This window comes from Gavia stellata, chromosome 1 (assembly GCF_030936135.1).
Source record: "Gavia stellata isolate bGavSte3 chromosome 1, bGavSte3.hap2, whole genome shotgun sequence".
Taxonomy (NCBI): domain Eukaryota; kingdom Metazoa; phylum Chordata; class Aves; order Gaviiformes; family Gaviidae; genus Gavia; species Gavia stellata.
The window spans coordinates 117420823-117441664 of NC_082594.1; the positions used below are offsets into that span (position 1 = coordinate 117420823).

Genomic DNA, 20842 nt, shown 5'->3' on the forward strand with positions numbered 1-20842 from the left:
CGCTGGCACGTTTGCATGCTCTGCTGAAAGATGGTGCTGTAATGTCCTCTACTACACCCTAGCAAATATAATGAAGGTGTGTGGCCGTGCTTGCCCAGTGTGTCTGTGGAGGTGCTCACTACCTGGGTTGGCTCGAAAGTGAGGTAAGAATTCTGCATTACTGCACCATTTCAGTATTTTCTGGCTCACTGCTCTGTAAGTCTTGATCCCATCACTTGCTTGGGCAGTGACTGGTGTCATAAGGTGACTGCAGGTTTGTTCTCTCCCTCATTATCCAAGTGGTGCAGAACTTGAGTGGCCATATGGGAAGTATGCTCTGCTGTCTACTGGTAGATCTGTAGTACGGTTCCTCTTGAAAAATATTGAATCTGGCATACACCTGACTAAGCCATGTATCTTTGCTCCACAGCATGTAAGAATTGCAGCTTTTCAGAACAAAGGATTCTAGATTTTGCTTTTGTGAGAAGCAAGCAGCCATAACAGTATTAAAGGGAGGAAATGGTGCTGTTCGGCATGCTCCTGGTAGGAGAAAGGTGGCAGACTAGAGCTCATTTGTAGGTGAGGGTTCATTCCACCTGCTTCGAAGTGCCATTAGCAGTCATAAAAGCTTTGTGGTTTTGCTTTAGCTTTGGTCTTGATGCAGCCCCTGCGAAAGCAAGGGGCAGTATGGCCTATTCTGAAAAATACTGACTGTGCTTTTTTTATTCTGTTCCCAGGGCCCAGTCATTTATGCGCAGTTAGATCACTCCGGAGGACAGCACAGCGACAAGATTAACAAGTCAGAGTCTGTGGTCTATGCTGATATTCGGAAGAACTGAGATGAGATCCTAAGCTATCCAAAGGAAAACACACATTCAGACTGGAATTGCTTGAGCAAGATTTGACCCAGAGAACTCACATGTGGCCTTTGATGCCTAGGCTAGGACCAATGCATGTGCATACAGAGGGAAAGATATATATGTATTGTGTGTAAATAGTCTATTTAATCGTACAGAAGTGAGACCAATGTTGCATGTTGAAATGCGGTAAGAATTTTGCTTATAAATGGCCAATATTCTTTTTTGTATTTTGTGTGACGTGAGAGAAAGTGAAAACTCGCATCACAATTTTAAAATATTTTTATCTTGATTATTAATGGAGAAACTGGAAGATGCCTGAAGATTCTAGGTTGTCCTGGAGATTCTTTTTTTGCTTATAGGGCCTAATTTCTTTTCTTGAGGTAAAGAAGGTATCTTCTTTATATTCACAGAGTTCTTTATGTATACAGGGTATTCATCTTTCCTTGGTCAGATTCTCAGTACAAGCTGCCTTCTCATATAAACTAGACACTCTCACTTGGTCTTGTAAGCCAAATTGTGACTCCTAGGTATCAGAAATGTATGTCTTAGCAGTGTAAGTGAAGGAAATGTTTAGGCCTACCTGACCTGTGTAACACAGGTCACAGAACTGTTTACTTCTGTATTGAGCCCATCTATTCAAGCTTAGTCCTTTAAGGTACAGGGGTAGTGTTGATCTAATGAATTTTGTGAAATGGTAGTTCACCTGTGAAAACTTAAGAGCTAGTGAGTTAAAGGGGTAGGAAGCTATAGCTGTAGGTGGTTGCCTCAGACTCTGTTGAACCGCTCAATGAAATGTTTCTTCCTTGAAGCTCTGTCATTTCATATAAGCATGAAAAAGGGCTCCAAGGGACCTGGAAGCTGTAGTACTCCCTCACCTCTCTCCCATGGCCTCATTATACCACTGTCACTTCCTTAGAGATGTTTTAACAGCCTGTAGTGGAGGCTGAAGGACCTCTGGAGGAAATCTAGGGCTTCACTCTGTTTTTTTTGATGTGTGTTTTTTTGTGTAACCTGTATTTGCACAGAGGATGTGGAGGGCAGTTTATTTCCTTCCTCTCTGCAAGTCTACTACTTGAATATAATTTCCCAGCTTCTTGTTTCTAGATTTAACTCCTCATAGATTGTTAAGGATCTCTGATTGTTCTCTTCTGCTGAAGAGGATCTTTCTTTAGCTGACCCATTTGTATCCTGAAATCTGGTGCTCAAAACTAGAAGTGGCATTCCAGCTGAGGTCTTCTTAGAGTAGCATATAGTAGATCCTGGTTTTTACATCCTAATGTGGTGCTGGCTTTCTTGTAGCAGCAAGTAATTTTCAGTTTGTTCTACCATAACCCCTTCTCTCTGATTCTTGCCCATTTCCTAGTTCAGTCTGTTTCCCAGAATCAGTCACAGAATGGTTGAGGTTGGAAGGGACATCTGGAGATCATCTAGTCCACTCCCCACCCCCCCAAGCAGGGTCAGCTGGAGCAGGTTGCCCAGCACTGTGCCCAGTTGGGTTTTGAGTATCTCCACAGATGGAAACTCCGCAACTTCTCTGGGCAACCTGTTCACTCTAAATGATCAAACAGTTAAAAAAGTGCTTCCTTGCGTTCAGGTGGAATTTCCTTTTTTTTTAGATTTCTGTCCATTCCCTCTTGTCCTGCCAGTGAGCACTATTGAGAAGAACAGTGCTCTTCATTCCCTCCAGTTGAGTATTTATACACATTGTTAAGATCCCCCCCCAAGCCTTCTCTTCTTCAGGCTGAACAGTCCCAGCTCTGTCAGCCTTTCCTCATACGAAGGATGCCCCAATTCCTTTAGCATCTTTGTGGCCCTGCACGGGACTTGCTCCAGTAAGTCCGTATCTCTCTTGTACTGGAGACCCCAGAACTGGACACAGTACTCCAGGTGTGGCCTCATCAGTGATGAATAAAGGGGAAGGATCACCTCCCTTGACCTGCTGGCAATACTTTGCCTAATGCAGCCCAGGATACCATTTGCCTTCTTTGCAGCAGGGGCACACTGCTGGCTGATGTTCAATCTGGTGTCCACCAGGACCCCCACAGGGCCTTTTCTGCCAAGTTGCTTTCCAGCCAGGGGGCCCCCAGCATGTACTGGTGCATGGGGTTGTTCCTCCCCAGGAGCAGGACTTTGCACTTCTCCGTCTTGAACTTCATGAAATTCCTCTTAGCCCAGTTCTCCAGCCTGTCCAGGACCCTCTGAAGGACAGCACAACCACCTGGTGTGCTAGCGATTCCTCTTGGTTTTGTATTGTCTGCAAATTTGTTTCTACTGAAATTATGTTATGGCTTTTTCAGACCTCATCTTCAATTTGTCGGTTGAAAACTTGGTTTGAATTCTCATCCTGTCCTCCAGTGAGCTTGCAACACTCTTAGCTTGGTATTTGCAAACTTAAGCCTACATTCCACTGGGACATCAAGTAAATGAAAAACAGTTTTAGGTCCATGGCAGACTCTTTCAGAACCACATTAGATAATCCTTTAATTATGACAGTGCAACTTTAATAACTATTTTGTGTACAGTGGTTTTTTTCCCAACAAAGTTGGGTATACCGACACTATATTCTTTCATCAGGATCAGACTTCACTGGTTTCCTGACAAGACCTGCCTTTCTTAGAAGCCTCATTAAGATCAGGATGAATCCTGCTGCTGCTGCTTTCCTTATCTACCAGGCTGTTACTTCCCAACATGTGTTTTACACTTAGGAAGAAATTAATGCTTTTGACATGGTTGATAGAGAAACTTGATTTTGATCTGCTTGTGTTCATCTCTGTGCATCATCATCTTTCTCCCCAGACATTTTAGAGTAAGAGGGAGAAATGTGATGAATGTAGCAATCAAAAACTTGCTGCTATGAGAAGATAGGGCTGTCCTTGGCTCTGAAGTCTGCTACTAATGTTTGTTTCTTTTCCTGATGGAATATACTGGAGAATCTGAGCACAATCCTGATCTAGGGCTGGCTTTAAGAAACATGCTGATCTGGTGCTAACTTTAAGAAACACGCTGATCTGGTTGGTGCTGACTTTAGGAAACACACAGATATGGTGCTAACTTTAGGAGACGCGCTGATCTGGCTGGTGCTAACTAACTTGAGGAAGCATCTCCTTCCATTGCTTTTTTTTTAGCTACAGTTATGTTCATATTGCCTATACTGAGGAGGCTCACTGCAAGGCTGCTTGGATCCTCTTTGTGAAGGCAGAATGAACTTGGAAGTATTTTTTAAAAACGCTGAACATCTTTTTAGAAAGAAACAAAAGTCCCTTCCCCCAGGAATAGCAGAAATCAGTCTGAATCCCTCTCCAGTACAAAGGCTGTTGCATTATCTTTTCTTTTTTTTTTTTGTCATGGAAACGTGAACAGTGTAGCTATTAAATAACTTATTCAGGTTGAAGTCAAAAGAACTTGAGGCAGTGGGAGACAAACACTTGTGAACTTTCTGTCCCTCAGGTTATCTTAGCTTGTTTAATCATACGATAACCTGAGCTGATGAAAGGGACTGATGCTAAGTTGGCTTACTTAGTAAAATCTCAGGAGATAGAGGACTTCTACTTCCTTGATGGGTAGCAAGTAGAGATTAAAGTCAGACAAAGTCATTGTATCCTGATGTTACAGTAACCAGAAGTTTTAACTGTTTGCTCTACTGCTATTCTCTTAATTCTCTGATGCTGTTCTTTGCAGGTGGAAAGAAACAGCTTGGACTTTGAGGAACACTGTGTGTTGTCCTTGTCCTGCTGTAGTACTGCTGCTAGCTCTTTTTAGGACCATCTATTTTAAAAAGAAGTGCTGCGTGGCAGGCTTGCTGCAACACAGCTGAGGGGTAGGCAGCCTCTCTTGAGGCAGTAGCAAATGACTAAAACTGTTACATGGGCCATTGACCTTGGATAGTGGAGCTGGGGAGGGTCTGCGTGATGTAAAAGACTTGCAATGAATTCTCTTTTATTCATCACGCAAACAAAACTGGGATCAATCTGAAATCTGTTTCTCAGCTAAGGGGGGGAAAAAGGTCTGTTATGGGTAAAAGTGACCTTCTACCCATTGTAGGAGTGCAGTTTTGGGTTGCCAGCCTGGGCTCTGGCAGCTAAGCCAGCTGGCACCCCCTAGAGCCAGAGATATGAATGGCATCATTCATCTTCCCAGAACTGCAAAGTGGAGAAGTTTGGGCTTTTTACTAACAGTGGGTATATTCTGCCTTATTTTTGATTACCAGAAATGAACTTTGAGGAGAGGATTACAAATAATTATAAAGTATCAATCTAAGTAAATCGGTAGCTGTACTCAGTACATCAAATCTCCATTGCCCCTTTTGACTTCAGCAGTTGTTCTGCGAGGGAGGTGGTCGGCGTGTACCTGAAATGGCATTAAGAGCCATTACAGGGTGGCAAACATATCCCTGTAACTAACTGAATGATGTGTCATTTATAACTGGAGATGTGTAGGGTTTTGTTTGTCTCACAAAGCTTTAGTGGTATTTCAGTTTGTGACTAGAAGAGCTGGAATTAGGTTTTTAACTTTTTTAAACCTGTGAGAACTGTTTAGGTAACCATCTGTCTTGTAACTGCAGTAAATGTGTATATGCAACTTAGAAGCTGCATTGCCTTGGAGTGGATTCATTGAGGTCAAATGTGGGCTGCTTTATAACCAAAACACCTTCACTCTGTATTGAAATCTTCTCTTGGAATTTTACATTAGTAATGTGTCTACCTAGGACCTCAAATACAAAATGTTCTTATTCTATAATAGGTGATGGAAATATTTTACCTTTAAAACCATCAAAGCTGATAAGGTGGGTAAGACTTCTGGGCTGTGGCCACATCCCTGCGGTGCTAGTATTTAGGTAACATTTTTATATGGGAGACTACAAAACCATATTAATTATACTCTTCTTGAGGCTTCTCTTTCCCTTCTCTTCACTGCCCTTAAGCTAATAAGCCCTTTCATTCGAAGGTATTTTTGCACTCTAAAACGTAAGTTCAATGCCTTTTGAGATCAGTGTGCTGTGCAATCTTTTCTGTCTCCCTGCAATGCCAGCTGTTTTTATGTGGTAAATGTAATCGGAAATGTAGACTGGGTACTTTTCTTTTGTAAACCTCTGTCTTGGAGGTATGCAAGAGAACAAACACCTGTAAGACAGGTGTATAATCTGTGTGAGGGAGCTAGATATGCATTGCATGGCCTGATTACATGAAGAGCCAGTGTACCAACTGTTAGTGCTTTTGCTTTTACAGACTCATCTGGAAACAGTTATCTTGGATATTTTTTCTTGAATGGACTTTCATGTTTTCTATTGTAATCTTGTGAATATTTTAATACACTTTTTTTTTCCCATTACTGGTTTGCTGGGCGAGTCTTAATCTGGTTAGGGACTGGGCAGGGACGGGGACTGAAATGCACCACCCCTCTTTCTGGCAATATTCTTCAGTCACTGCAGTCTTTGCTCAGCGAACAACACAGCTGGAGAGTTCACCATTTGAATTGGTGTGCTGTATTACCACTTCAGCTAGGAGAACTAAGAAATGCAAGTGAAACTAGCAGAACACACATAGGAGAGGAATAGCTTCATGGCAGGACAGCCTCTGAAAAAGGGGAGCTGACGGAGTATCAGGTGCATGGCTTATAAGAATGGAAAATGCTTTCCTTAAACTATCCTGCACAAATACTCTGCACTGGATAATGTAACATTATACATAGGGTGAGAGAGGACATCAGTGCCACAACAAGGTCCTGTAGTTTTTGTAACCATAGAACGGTTTCCTTTCCTCTCCACCCTTGCCATGCTGGAGTGATAACTCAAATGGGATTGGAGGGAAAGTGGGGGTGGAGAGAGACTTAAAAAGAAGACTTTGCAAAACTCCAGTATTTCAGTCTTCATTTTCCTGAAAGCTGAATCCTGAAGAAGCTACTCAGTCTCACAGTTACCTTTTTCTCCTGGATATAAATTCCTGAGCTCTGGTACTGACTCCTAGCTTTGGTGGGAGAGGTCTCAGAGAACCTACCAGGGAAGCTCATTGATGCCATGCTCTGAGCACAATTGCCTTGTACTTCTCAGCACCAGATGAGCTTTTGCAGTGTATTGTAAAGTCTTTGCTCAGAAGCTATTTCATAGTGGCACATTTTTCCTCTTTACAGGAGAGTATGTAGGGAGAGATGTTGACTTTCAGGGAAGGCTTCAGTGTTTATTCACAAACATACCACCGATGGGAGCAGACCACTGCCTCCAAAGCTTTGGAGAACTGACATGTACATGTTTCTTGAGTGCACACCTTCCCAGGAAATCCATATGCACTCGAGGGGGTGGAAAATGATTAATAGAAGTTTTGGCTGTTTATTTTTCACACTCCGAAGAACCAGGTACTTAAATGCACCCATCTTCTGCCTCTAGTTGTAAAGGATGACAGAAGCTAAAACACCAGTCGCACATACTAGTTTGCTCTCCTCTTGATAAAGACGGTGGTGGCTGAAAAGAATGTCCGTACACTACCAGGGAAGAGCATCAGGGAATGAAATACAGATGCTACTGTTGTTGGTTATTGAAAGCATGGTAAAACCCCACCCAGCTCTGACCGTGACATGAAAGAAGATGACTTCAATCTGAGGCTCTGACTGACTGTCACCAGTACTGTGTCACGCCCGGCACTGTTCAGCAGAGGTGGATAAGGTGGGGCCCAGCAACTCATTCAAGGTACAATCCACATTCAGTTTCTTTTAAAGAGACACTATAAGACACAACAATTTTACTTCAATTTAAAAGGTTGCACTTTATTTAAATGTATGGAGATACTTTGTTATTTGCACTTAGAAAACACTCGCTCTCTAGACATTTAAATTTCCTCTTTCATTTTCTCAGAGGAAAAAATATTAAAATTAGTGAAGCTAGGTCCCATGGGGAAGGGTTTGTGCGTTGTTGGATTTGACCTGTTGAGTTAAGCATCTCTTTGCTGCAGCTGCTCTTGCTGTTTTGCTTTTAGCTCCTGATTATACCTATGGGGGGGGGGGAAAAAAAGCACAGACTAAGAATAAAATGCCAGTTACAGTAACAGTGTGTTCCTAACAATCTGTTCAGCAGAGGAGGTTTAAAATTACAATGGATTTGAGGATGGAAATTCAGGATAGGATAGTTTAGTTCATGTAAGAAGTTCCAAATTAGTTGCTAAGTTTGCCTCATTCCTGGCCAGAACTGAAGCCAGAGAACTCCAGATTTTCCCTCAAGAAATAATTAAAAATAAATAAATAAAATGTTGCTCTGCTTAAGAACTCTTTGATCCAGCTGGAACTGACACAATTCAACACTGAAAGCTAACAGAAGTGCAAAGCTTATGAGGAGGAGAAAGTCTAGGCTGTTTGCCAGTCAGACCTACAGCTTTTAAAGAATGCCTTAGACCCAGAAACTACAGCTTACATAAAGCATTCCTTAAAATGTGCTCTAGCTATACTGAAAATATTTAAAGCTTCACTCCCACTCAATTGGAAAACTAACAATGTAGTAAAAACGTTCTACAATGTTTAATCAATTGTTCAGTTCCTCTTGCCTCTTGCCCTGACATTGAGACTGGCAGAATTTATAAATTCCTGGTTAAGACGAGGTGGTGTGAATGCTTAGCTATAGTATGTAGAGTAGCCCTTCTTCATACATACCTCCATATTCGGAAGAGTTGAGAGCCACCAGCGCAGCCAACAAAGAAGTTCACAGCAAACAGACTCCAGTTTTTAGGAATAATAACTAGAGAGTACCTTGACCAAATAAGGCCTGTTGAATGAAAGGGAAAGTTTAAAGATGTTAAGTCTTTAACGTGAAATATTCAGACATTCCCCTAAGTTTGGAGACAGAATCGTTGGCCAGTTTAAGTAAATGAGTTTTACAACTTCATGTTAGACAACTGCTTTTCTTATAACTAGCTGTTTCTCAGTTAGATACACATCAAGTGCCAGTGGGACAGCTATGGGTATCTATTGCGTTTTTCCAAAATAGCTAGACAATAAGGTCAATCATAGTCTTAATATCAAAGATCCTCCGTACTCTACAGCAGTCTAAACCTTAATTCTCCAGCACAGTTGCAGGGTAGTGGCATTTTGCTGTAGTATATCCAGCTTGCTGCACCAGTTTAGAGACTACAGAATCTACCAGTCAAGGAAGGTTTACGTACAATGCAAAATGCACAGCACTGTGTCAGATATCAAAATAAAGTCCAGAGAAGGAAGAAGGTGGCAGCTGTAATTTTGATTTTCAGCTTTAGATGTCACAAGTCCCACCCCTGACAAGATCTGGTAGAACACCCTGAGTGTGGAATGTTGTTTCTGCTGGTGTGAAAATTCACGGCAGACAGCAGTGCAGCAGTCCATGTACCACTGCTTCCAAGTTCTTTTAACACATGGAAATTCTTTCCAGTTACATTAGTGTAATTACCCTACCATTGTTTAATCCCTTAAAAGTCTGTTCTAAAAAAGTCACTTATCTTGGACTGATTTCAAAATTATTTGACCTGAAGCAAAAGAGGTCACTTAGTGGAATGAGTGGTATCATTGTAACTTCAGGGATGAAACTCATATCCTAACTCGTAACAACTTGCTCTGACAATACCAAATTAAGACACATGTAGAAAACTGTTACATAATCACAGAACTCTTACAGATTTAATAACAGGTATAGGTCTGTCCTAGAATTGCCATGCAACAGCAATAGTGAGAGCTAGCGTATTCTAGTTAAGCCTTTTCTATAGAAGTGGATTAGTACTGATGGAGGATTTGGAAAGAAATGTATACAGTTTTAGAGAGGGTGCTGTGTAAAAGCATGCAGTAACTTTGGCTTTACCTGTGGCCATTAGTACTGCAGACTGTGCTGTGCTGAGCTTTTCTGCTGGTCTGGTCATATCAGCCATTCCAGCACATACCAAACCCTGTAAAGAGAAATTCAGTGAGCACCAGTTCAGTACCAGGAACTCCTGCAACAGATCAAATGCTTTACAAGGGGAAGTTGCTTCATACCTCAGTGCTTATTCTATATGCATTATGCAGGGGATGGGGTGCATTATACAAGCAGAGTAATTAGACTCTCAGAGATACCATCCACTTCTAGTCCCTTGTGGTAAGAATAAGAGCACAGTTATGGGGGGTGCAACTGGCTTGCAATAAAATCCCAGGCAGTGGCAATTTTGTATTAGTTTAAGAACAAGGTTAATTTAAGCACAGCTGCGTAAGAAAGCAGCTGAAAAACAAATTGGTCTTCATGCAACAAATAGAAGCTTATCTAAATAAGGCCCTTCTTCCTAAAGCTCAGGCTAAGATATTGCCAGTAAAGATGTAGGTGTGACACCATATAGTCTTCACTCAGCTTCATCTGAAGAGGTAAAAGTAATTCTTTAATATAACTTCAGTAAAAGTAGAAAGCTGCCAGGTGAAGTGAGGAATAGCTTGGCTGAGCTACTTGAGAACATTACTAGCAAACATGCTGTTTGATTTGTTTTGTTGTGTTATTGCCCTCTACTGGAAATACTATTTCATGTTCCGTTACAGGAGTTCACAAAAAACCCCGAAAACACACAAATAAAAAAGTCCTAATGCTTTTAATTCACTGACTGCCACTAAGCACTCCTTTGGCTTCAATCAAGAAAACAGTTTTCAAGGGTAGAGACTTCTGTGTGCTGCCTCACTTATGGGATTGATGTTGCTGCTGTGGTGGTGCCACAGAGGTACAGACTTTCAGCACACCTCAGTTAACTGCAGTAAATGTGCCTTGGCCATGTAGGGGAAAAGTCATTTTAATTTCTCAGTAAAGAACTTCACTGTGAGCTTACAGGTACACATTTGCGAAAGAGAAACCATCTGTGTATTAGCTCTTTTGCTACAGCAGCAGTCAACACCAGCCTGCTCAGAAGAGTTGCCTGTACGCTCAGGCTTGAGCCCATTGCCTGGGGGAGCCTCGGGAAGGTTAACCATGGTTACTGCAGCTCCGGTTTAGATTGACAAAGAACCCAAGCTACAGTTTAGAGCGTAACGTGTTGCCTGTGGACTATAAAAAGTTGGGGTTCACAACAGCAAACTTACGAACCAGGTGGTAATAGGAAGAGCAGGTTATATCCTTGCTTATTGTCAAACAGGTTTATGATTTTAGAGCTCATTTATTTTATCTGCACCAATACGATTAGGAGGAGTATGAATTAGGAGGAGGCATATACTTCACCGGTGCACAGACACAGCTAAGGGGGAAGCAGAGAGCTACTAATAGCCAAAACAGCAGTTGCCTTTTTTCTTTTTTAGGCAGTGACTGCTCATGTTTTCTCAAGATTACCTTGCACTCTGATACGCTTTAACCTGCCTTCAAACTTTGAGGCTTAGGAATTGTCTTCCTTAAGATACTCTTGAAATTCCTCAATCTCAGAATAAGTACATGCGTTAAGAGTTTTGAATTATATGGTAGCTCATGCCTACCTTGAGCAACAGTTAGTGTTTCACAAGAGAAAGCTTTTGTGAAACTTTCAGCAAAGAGTACAATTTTTACACAAAGCATTTTTCCCCCGCTGTATCCCCCGCATGTCGTGCTATATGTTATTAAGGCTAATTTTGTTCCTCCCCAAATATTAAAAATTAGAGCCTCTGTATTAAATCTTTCTGTAGCCTCAGATTATCTGCTGAGAAACTATTGCCTGCTCAATGGGTTGCTGCAGATTGCCCTCTGGTTAAGATGCCAGCTGGTGTCTGGATGTCATACTTACCCATTTCATAATAGGTGCCCAGAAAAACACTGTTTTGGGACCTGAGGGAGAACAGGGGAAAAAAGAAAAGTCAAATTATTCAATGAAATGTGGCCGTTTTAATACCCACAGTAAATCCTGGTTTTGTTTTGGTTTTTTTGTAAATAATGAATTGTGTATTTTAGCAGTTTCTACCACTGTACAAGCTCTAACACCTAATACTCATAGCTCATCAACTCAGTGCATCAACCTTTAGTTGTGTAATCAGTCCACCCATTTCTGCAACAGGCGAGTAGGATTTTGTATTTCCATTGTTAAGCAAACAAGGACACCAGAACAGGCAAAATGCATTCATAATGAAAAGAGTTAGGATAAGGCCTAGGAATAGTGAAGACATTTTCTATATAATGATTAAAAGATATTCTACAACTGGACTAGCAGAATTAGTATTTGAGATCTTTGTGAACTGAATCTGGTAAACTAAAATCCCAAAGTGTTTTATTACCGGTACTGTAACAAGTCAGTCCCTCCTTCCCTTCCCAAATCACAGCCCATCTCTTCATGCTACAGAAGACATGCTGCACAGCAGCATTAGATGGTTAAAGTGAGAGTAGAAATTGCAAACTTAAGTAGCAGTAAATGTCACAAGGAGATCGTCCTCATTCACCTCTAATCTACACCTCTGAATAACTGTGTCTTTCTAGCAGAAACAATGCTTCCCATCCAATCAACCCCCCACCCCAAAAACCTACTAAATGGCAAAGGAGGATTATGGGGGAAGAGGTGCAAATCTGCAGAAGGAAGGGAGAAAAGTCAGTGGGATGGGATCTGGGGGGAAACCATCTCTTTTACAAATATACATATCTTACAGCAGTGCTAAAATGGCAACTGGTTGGTTAAAACAAAGTACTGTAATGCCACACCTACAACATGCAGACTGCCAACCATGCGACAAATCATTAATCTAGGACTAACGCTTGAGGTCTTAAAAGAGAGACCACGATCCAAAGTATCAACCCGCCACACTGGGAGTGAGTCAGGACACTGGCTCTGATTTCATCAAAACGCACTAAGTTTTAGGTCTCGCTAGGCCACTGCTCAGCATTCTGATAACGTGCAAGATGAAGCCAAGTTTTCATGGTAATATGTTACATATTATGAGTGAAGTTTTTACATATGAATGATAAACACTAGGACTTTGGTTGCTGGCTTTTTATGTGTGCTAATTTTTCACTAACGATTCAGCCTTAAAAAGGTCTTACAGTAACTATTTATACTCATGGCTTTAAGCACCTTCATGTTTAAAACCATAACTTGGGAAAAATTACCTGTCAGGTTTCTACAGCAAGCACCTGTGAAGGAACTCATAATTTGGGGGATAAAACTAACTGTCACAAGTATCAGTTGCTCCATCACCTTAAAGCCAGCTAAGCCCTATAAAAGGGCAGGGCAACTGCAACAGAGAATGCAACAAAAACTGGCTTGGCAGCTTTGCATAAAGCCCTCTTAGACCCACACTGCTTGTGACAGTGATCAAGTTTCAAACTGCAGTTAATAACTACTAGTGCATTACTTTTCACTTGGATAACTGAATGTTTTTACCTACACAGGATTTAATTTTTAGGATGCATGGGGTTGTGCAGCCCCTAAACCTGTATAATATTGTTTGAATAAATACAGCTCAATATTCATCCTTTAAAGATAGAAACTTCAGTTGCTCTTCTCTTAGGCAGCTCCATTAGTATGTCAGTATCAGGCTTCAAATATAGCTCTTTATAAATCAGCCTGACAGAGGTCCCATAGAAGTAGCTTTAATTACTATGATCTATTTTCTTCTAAAACACAAATTCAGATTTGTAGTACTGGAGAATGTGGGGTAAGTATAAATAATTAAATTGACATTCCCTAAACAACTAATAAAGTTTTCAAGAAGACTGACATTAATTTTTATTAATAATAGATAACTTGATAATTTAAAACTGCTGACTACAAAAGTAAGAAACAGCTGAAGACAAGTAAGGTACCAAGCCAAGCTTGTTATAAGGGAAGACTGTCAAAACGCCGCCAGCGGAACACCTCTCCAGGAGGCACGCCAGTAAGCACCCAGACGGGGCGAGCTCGTTACAGATCCTGACACACAGAATTTTTCAAGGATGAGTTTGATAGCAGCATATCAGAGCAGCGGCATACCAGAGGCTAATTCGGATATCCATGTATGTATGACCAGTTTAGAGAATTCTTGACTTCTATTAAATGTAAGAAGTCTTTGTCCTGGAAAGTTTAGTTTAATCAGGCAAAGTGAACCAAAGAGGCCAAAAGAGACGGAGTACAAGCTCAGCCCACGCTTCCCTGTGGCTGCCAAGAGCCATGTTCCCGGCTCTGTGGCAGCCTGGGGAGAAGGTGTGCTGTACCCCGGGCCCTTCACTGTCCTCCAACGGCCTCGCTCTGCGCAACACCAGCCAAAGAAAACAGCTTTTCAGACCAGGCATCAATTATTTTACTGGAAGTTTTCTTTGTGCCAGAAAAGAAGTAAGCATTGTTCTTCATTTCTCACAAGTGATTTATAATTTCATGATAATGACACTTATATTCCTAAATTAGACTAGAAACTTAGATATCACCAGAGATAAAATGTGAGCTTTTCATTTTTAACCTACTTGTTTTGCAGTCAGAGTGACATCTATTGCATAACTTTCTTACAGACCCACATTCAAGATATTCAAGGCTGAAACAGAAGTGGCAGAGGTTCGGTTTCAATACCTGCTTGCTCTGTGGCTTTACTCGCTTACGCCATCAGTATGGATTATGGCAGATATATATGTATATATACATAGATATACCCACACAGAGTCTCCCTAAAAAATGGACTTTTAAAAAATTAATTTCAACATTATGGTGGTGAACAAAAGTGGCCCACAGGCAGTTCCATGAAGTGAAAACCACTGCAAGAGAACCTCCAAAGCCTTTTCCAATTAGTACAACAGTTCTGATGAAGAATCAACATAGGTGTTCCCCGTGCTCGCCATGCCTTGTATACAATAAAAGCAATTGGAAGCTGCCACATTTCACACAGGATGAATGTGGCACTGAGAGGCTTGGCACCTTTACAATGGAAGTGCTGGACATATTGACTCTTTATATACAAAAATCGCATTAACGTTAAATATATCTATTGGTCTAGTCAATTCAGTACAAATCAGACATTTTGATAACGGCAGTTTTCACTCTTTAATTGTGATTTCTTTAAAGCAACAATTTTCATTTCAAGAAAGGACCGTTACAGGAGGATGGAGCCACTGACTGAAAACTAAAGTCCATTTTCACAGTGCATATTGCAGGTAGGTGAAGAGTCAAGGATGCATATCACACCGAAACAAAACAGTGGGAACGGCAGCCTATGGAATTTTAGGATTTTATCAAGGACTCTTTTTAACTACCCTATGCAATTTGTTTACATGACAAACATCACCTAAATGGCACTGAAGCAGATCATTTTACAAGAGGTTTCTCCCTAATAACACAACCCCCCATGTTTGCTCAAGCAAAGGTAAGCTTTAGGTCAGGTAAGGGCAGCTCATTTCAGAGAAACTCGAGCCCTTCCTTTCCCACGGGAGCCCTTCAGCTACCCGAGTGGGCTCATAAAGGGCAGGAGTTGCCTTCGGTAGGAGCGCCGGCTTCGGCAGAAGGGAAATAAAGCGAACAGCGGCTTGACTGAAACCAGAGCACACTTCAAGATCAGAAACCCTTGCAGCGCTCCCCCCCTATTTTTTCCACACGTCCATTTGAAAGAAGTGACTGCTGACGCCTTCAGACCCCTTTGGAAACCACCACATCCCCGGGTCAGGATGAGGTACCCCAGCCGTGCCCCGGATTCCAGCCGTGGAGGACGGCGGGAGTGACACCGGGGTACACCCCTGCACCGCAGCCCACGGGAGTCACAGTTCGTACCGCCGCTGCCTTCTGCTTTCTTTCCAAACAACCGAAGTTTTCCTTCAAGGAGCAGGGGCCCACTCTTCGGCGGTTCCCCCCCCGCCAGAATCACCGTCACAGAGGCCCGGAGCCGCCTCCCCGCCGCGGGAGGACCCCTTCCCCCGGCGGACCCCGCTGCCCAGCGCCCTGGCACCCCGCCGGCTCCCCGCGCCAGGCAGCCGCAGCTGCCCGCGGAGGGACCGGCCGCACCCCGCCTCTTCCTCCGCGGACCCAAGCGGGGGCCAAGGTGACCCGTCAGCCCCCGGCCCCTCGGGGGGAGGCGGCGCAGCCCGGCCGCCTGCCGGGCCGCCGCTGCCGGCGGAGGACGGCCCGTTACCTGCCGGGTGGTTGTAAAAGGGCCGGAACCGCGGCGGCAGCTTCAGCTCGATGCGGTCGAGCAGGCGGTGGTAGGAGGCGCGGAGCCCCGCGACGGCGGCCGCCATGTCGGGACGGCGATTGGGGCGCGGGGGCCGGGCGGCGGCGGGTCGGCGGGCGAGCGGGTGCCGGCAGCTCCGTCTCTCCGCGACCCGCCGTCCTTCCACCGCCCCCAGCAAGCCCCGCCTACCTGTCACCCCCTGCCGGGGGGAGGACCGCCGCTCCCTGCGCGCTGATTGGCGGCCTCCGCCTCTTGCGGGGCGGGGCGGAGCAGTTCGCGCGGCGCTATTGGTTAGGGCGACCGGCCCCCGCCTCGTGAGGAGAGCTGGCGCCAGCGCGCTCGGAGGAGGTATTCCGGCCGCCTTCGGGAAGGGCACGAGCGCCCGGCTCAGAGATGGCCGCCGGCGCCGCTTCACTCTCCTATTCAAGATGGCCGGCGCGGGAAACCCTGAGCCGTGACTACAGGCCCAAACCCAAGATGGCCACCTTGTGGCTTCACCGCTTGGCTCGAGAGCCGGTTTGGCCGGCGAAGCCGAGCGCGTTGACGTCATCCGTCGTTTCAAGGACGCCGCTTCCCCGTTCGGGGAGGGGCGGGGTGGGGTCCCCCGAGGCGTCGCCACCAGCTCGCGCGAGACGCCTGTCGTCTCGGAGCGCTGCGCCCCCTCCCTCTCGGCGGGGGCGGGGCGCCGCGGGGGCGGGGCGCCATGCCCGGGGGCGGGGCGCGGAGCCGCCGCCGGCCTCGCCGCCGCCGCTTGGTCCCCGACGGTGCCTCGGCGCGAGGCGGGCGTGAGAGCGCCGCGCGCGCGGGCCGGTCGGTTTCCATGGTGATCGCGCGGGGCGGCCGGTACCAGCGGAGCGCCCGACACCCCTCCCTCCCCGCCCCGCGCCCCTTCCGCGCGGGGCCATGTCCCGCGGGCACTGCCCCCACCTGCTGTGGGACGTGCGGAAGCGGAGCCTGGGGCTGGAGGAGCCCGGCCTGCTGCGGAGGCACTACCTGGGTAAGGGCGGGGGCCGCGGCGGGCGTCGCGGAGCCGTTCTGAGCCCCCCCAGGGTGAGGGGGGGGGGGGGCGGGCGCCCCTTCCAGCCGCCGCTCCCCCCGCGGTGGGCGCCCCCGTCTCCCCACGCGCGGGGCGGGGGCAGGGGCAGGCGGCGGCGGATTCTCCCCCCGCGAGGCGCGCGCACGCTGGGGGCGGGGCGCGGTGGGAAGAGGGTCCGCGCGGGGCGGGGGGGCCCTGCCGCCGGCCGGCCCCGGGGCTGAGCCCGGTTCCCCCGCCCCGGGGCTGCCGCCTGGTTCCGCTTCCCCTCTCGGCCGGGCTGTCCCGCCGCAGCGGCGGCTGCCGGCTCCGAAGTTTCCTGTGCCCCGCGTGGGGCGGCCCCCGCTTCCCCCCTCCCCCCCGCCCCCGCCCTCCGCGCCATCGCGGGGGTCCCGGGGCACGGCAGGGCCCTCGGCTCCCCCCGTGCGCTGCCGCCGCTGCCCGGCGGCTCTCGCCCGCCCCTCTCCTGCCCCGAAGGAACTGTTGCGTGAGGGAGGTCCGGCGGGGAAGTTGGGCGGCGGCGGATCGCGGCGGCTCGGAATAGCCCGGGAGCCGTGGTTCGTGCCCCGGGCTGGACGGGCTCCGGACTCACCGGCCCTGAGCCTCTGGAAATTGCTGATAAACCGCGTCAGTGCCGGGACAACGGCCTGATTGTTCCCCGGGCTCCTAGGTGTTTCCTGGGTTTCGGAAGCCGGAGGCTGGGCAGAGCCAGCTGAGGGTGCGGGGTGCCGGCGTGTTCGGCGTGTCTTTGTGTTCACAACTGCTCTGCAGCAGTCGGGGGGGGGTGTGTGTGTGTCTCTAAATACGCTTCAGCTTCTTGCTGCCGTCTCTTTCAAACGCGAAGCTAGTTATTTTCACTTTCTGAGTGCCCTGAGTTCAGACCAGTGTTAGTGGCTTCAGGGAGATTAGTGTAAAAGAACTACTGATGTTCCTGCTAATGGCGCAGGTTGCATGCGTTCTGCATCTCCCCCTTCCCCAAAATATTAAAAAACAATAATTATTCACGTGTTTTTGGCGGTGTGGCAGTCTGTTGCATATATCATAACGACACCCTGCTTTGGGAAGCGGGGGTGGCTCTCCAGGGGAGATGGCTTATTGGTCACAAGCACATCTTTTTGTGCTTGTGTGGCAAAATAACTCCTGGTTTTGAGTCGAAACGTTGAGTACTTGAGCTTATTACAGTATTGTGAAATTTTGTACCGCCTAGGTACTTCTTGTGCCTCCTAGGCTTTTCTGACTGTGGTTGGTATTGGTTTTCATTTGGATTCCTAGTGGAATCTAAGGTGGCATATCACATTACCAAGTCTTAACTCGGTAGTTTTCTGTCTGTGGTCCCTGAGCACTCAGTAATCCACAAAAGGTAATTGAGAAAAGCGAGGTCATTGCTGGTAGGTTTCCACCTATTACAGAGGGGGCGTATGTGCGTATGGCACCTACATGCACGTAAGTCCTTCGGAAAAAATTTTTGAGGTCGTAAAGTTAAAAAACGTTGAAAACTAATGGTCTAACTGCTTTTGACTTTTGTTATGTCTTGACAGCTGTGCTTGGCCAAGTCTTAGCTGAGGATTGTCCTAACTTTTAGTGATCAAACACAGATATCCTTCTGACTGGATACCTAAGGAATTTTTTTTTTTTTTTTTTTTTTTTGCCTGCTCCAGTTGGAGCAGAAAAGCTCAATGTTAAAATTAGGACTCTGGTGTGTAGATTTTGAAGAAGCACTGTAAGACCTTTTGGTTTTGCTTTTACATGGTTGTGTCTCTGACAGTTGAAGTATTAAGATTTGATCGGTAGAAATCATCCTCCCAGATTTTTTTAAGATCTCTTTTTCTGGACACTGCTCCAATAAAATGTTTGTAACTTTAGTTAAAAACAAAATCCCTCTGGTGACTAGGTTAAGGTCTCGTATTTACTGTTTTTCATCTAACATAAATGTTTTCACATCTAACCTAAATGTGTTCAGTAGCTTTATAGCCTTGAGAAAATAGGACCTGGGAGAGGCTTCCCAGTGAATTGATGTTAAGATCTGCATTGGTGGTGGCGAGAGTTGCTCAGTCCTTGCTGACTTCGGCTTTTAATGAAAGCGGTTAGTACATAGTCTGCTTCTCTTGTAGAGCCATCACGCTTGTATTCAAAATGGCATTTATGGCCTTAATAGACCCACTAATTTTGCTGCTAGTCAGGTGTGATTGCTTGTGTGCAGATGTACCAGACGACAGGCCTGTTGTTGTGCCTTTTTATGTGCTGTTTAGTGTATATATGGCTCTTTTCTCTTTCAGAGTTCAGCAGTTCTATGTAGGAGCTTCGTTGTTTGGACACAGGTTGAGATCGCAGTGAAGTTAGATGGGTGACACTGATTGTCGGTCAATGCTGATCTAGTCTGAATGGGAAGTAAGGTTTCTTCCTATTTATACTGTTTTTATACTGTTCCAACAGTCTGACAGACAGAACAAATGCAAGTCAAGCATTTCATTTTGACTTAGTAATAGTATTGGGAGACTCAAGGCATTGTCCATGTGCATTTTTTGCTTTTTGTTTGTTTGTTTGGGGTTTTTGTTTGGGTTAGTTCTTTTTGTAAAATTGTCAAAACAATTACTGATACCAGTACAAAATAAAGTATGTTATATGACTCTTGATTGTCTGCTGCTCTTTTTCAGCCAGCAAATCAAAGGAGAACCCTCATAGCAAGTCCATAACTAGCAATGCAGTTCACAATGTGTTGATAGGAAGATGTGTAGGTATGAATGATACTTGCGTAGTGAACCATTCGTTTGGATGGTGTTGTTATGCTACAGTGTAGAATATGGGGAATATTGAAGGCGACTGTCTTCTGCTATTTGAAGGAGGACATCTGAGAACTAACTGCTGTTTCCTATTTACTCTGTGTTTTAGTTTTATGTGAACTGGCAATTGGCTGTCACTCTATTTATAGCCTCTTTCAGCTTTTGAAAACAGCTGCTCCAGGAGGGATCTGTGCATCATACTGTACCTTTCCATGGAGATAGTTCACTCCTGGAATTTATGTCCTTGCAGAACTCTTGTCTGATTTTGCAAGATCTCTAAATAACTGCTCTGAAACCTAGTCAGTTCTGGACAGAGTTCTAGAGGAAAGCCTTGTGGAGATGGGGCAATGTATACATACCTGGGACGTGTCCTTCAGATGTTATCATTTGGTAAGAATTCCCGCTGTGATGATAGAGGGAAAATGTGGGTCTTATCAGTGTATCTGTTAGCTACATTTTCTTCAGCATTTGTAGGCTAATTAGTCTCAATTTCAGACAGTTCTCGTATCTGAAGTCTTCAGAGAAAGCCAAGCCTCGGGCAGGCTGTCAGTAACGCTCTTTCCTTTGATTCAGTTTGGGCATTGTCTTAGCCTAGTGCTAGTGGGAGGAGTCCTGCTGCTGGATCACAGATGGAAGCCGAGTTTCAGACTAATTCCAGTTGTTAAAAACATCACAGTGCTTTTACACGGAAAAATATTGGTAGTAAACTGTAGCATCCAATTTAAATTCTGCTTTGAAACTGGCTAATGTAATTATTCAGTCATGATACTTTCCCGAGAATCCCCAAATCTTTGTTGCAATTTTGTATCGTTGTGGCAATATTTCAGCAACTAATGAACATACCAGTTCTGATAGCAGGTGAGGTGTTCGGTGCCATCACAATAAAGGCCTCTGTGTGGTTGAAGTATAGCATATAATAATATCACTAGAGAAATAACTGCATGGGTTTCTTGCAAGAAAGTGAGTCCTTAATTTCTCTGAAGTATTTAATGTGACGGTTTTATTTGCTTTTCTGTGAAGGGTCATGCTGCTGAGGATGGCTCTGTTTAGCCAGGAGGACAACTGAAGACTTTTCCTTTTTTTTGTTGTTGTTGTTGTTGTTAACTGGCATAGCAGGTTATCCAGAGAAAATCTGTTACTCTAAAATTGTTGGCAGAGAG

The 20842-nt window shown here is 45.2% G+C and overlaps 3 protein-coding genes across 6 annotated transcripts in view; 2 read left to right on the forward strand and 1 right to left on the reverse strand.

Annotated features, from left to right (window-relative positions):
* The window catches only part of MPZL1 (myelin protein zero like 1), a 45632-nt gene extending 41203 nt beyond the window's left edge, over window positions 1-4429 (forward strand). The window contains exon 6 of the mRNA XM_059821264.1: window positions 717-4429. Coding sequence (XP_059677247.1) covers window positions 717-818 — 102 coding nt within the window. The 3' untranslated portion in view covers window positions 819-4429. The remainder of the gene's footprint in view (window positions 1-716) is intronic.
* A 3145-nt stretch (window positions 4430-7574) lies between these two features.
* MPC2 (mitochondrial pyruvate carrier 2) lies at window positions 7575-15948 on the reverse strand. The gene is made up of 5 exons (XM_059817156.1): window positions 15831-15948; window positions 11546-11586; window positions 9646-9730; window positions 8472-8583; window positions 7575-7817 (listed from the first exon to the last, which is right to left on the reverse strand). The coding sequence occupies exons 1-5, from the start codon at window positions 15934-15936 to the stop codon at window positions 7760-7762; spliced, it is 402 nt and encodes a 133-aa protein (XP_059673139.1). The 5' UTR covers window positions 15937-15948; the 3' UTR covers window positions 7575-7759.
* Window positions 15949-16772: 824 nt separating this feature from the next.
* Window positions 16773-20842, forward strand: part of DCAF6 (DDB1 and CUL4 associated factor 6) — a 93710-nt gene continuing 89640 nt past the window's right edge. For all 4 annotated transcript variants that reach the window (XM_059826947.1, XM_059826953.1, XM_059826960.1 and 1 more), the window contains exon 1: window positions 16773-16866. In XM_059826947.1, coding sequence (XP_059682930.1) covers window positions 16773-16866 — 94 coding nt within the window. The remainder of the gene's footprint in view (window positions 16867-20842) is intronic.

Coding starts and splice junctions, on each gene's coding strand:
- MPC2 (XM_059817156.1), bottom strand. CDS start 15,936: ATGGCGGCCGCCGTCGCGGGGCTCCGCGCCTCCTACCACCGCCTGCTC. Junction 11,587..15,830: donor CTTTTACAACCACCCGGCAG/GTAACGGGCCGT, acceptor GTTCTCCCTCAG/GTCCCAAAACAGTGTTTTTC. Junction 9,731..11,545: donor GGGCACCTATTATGAAATGG/GTAAGTATGACA, acceptor TTCTCTTTACAG/GGTTTGGTATGTGCTGGAAT.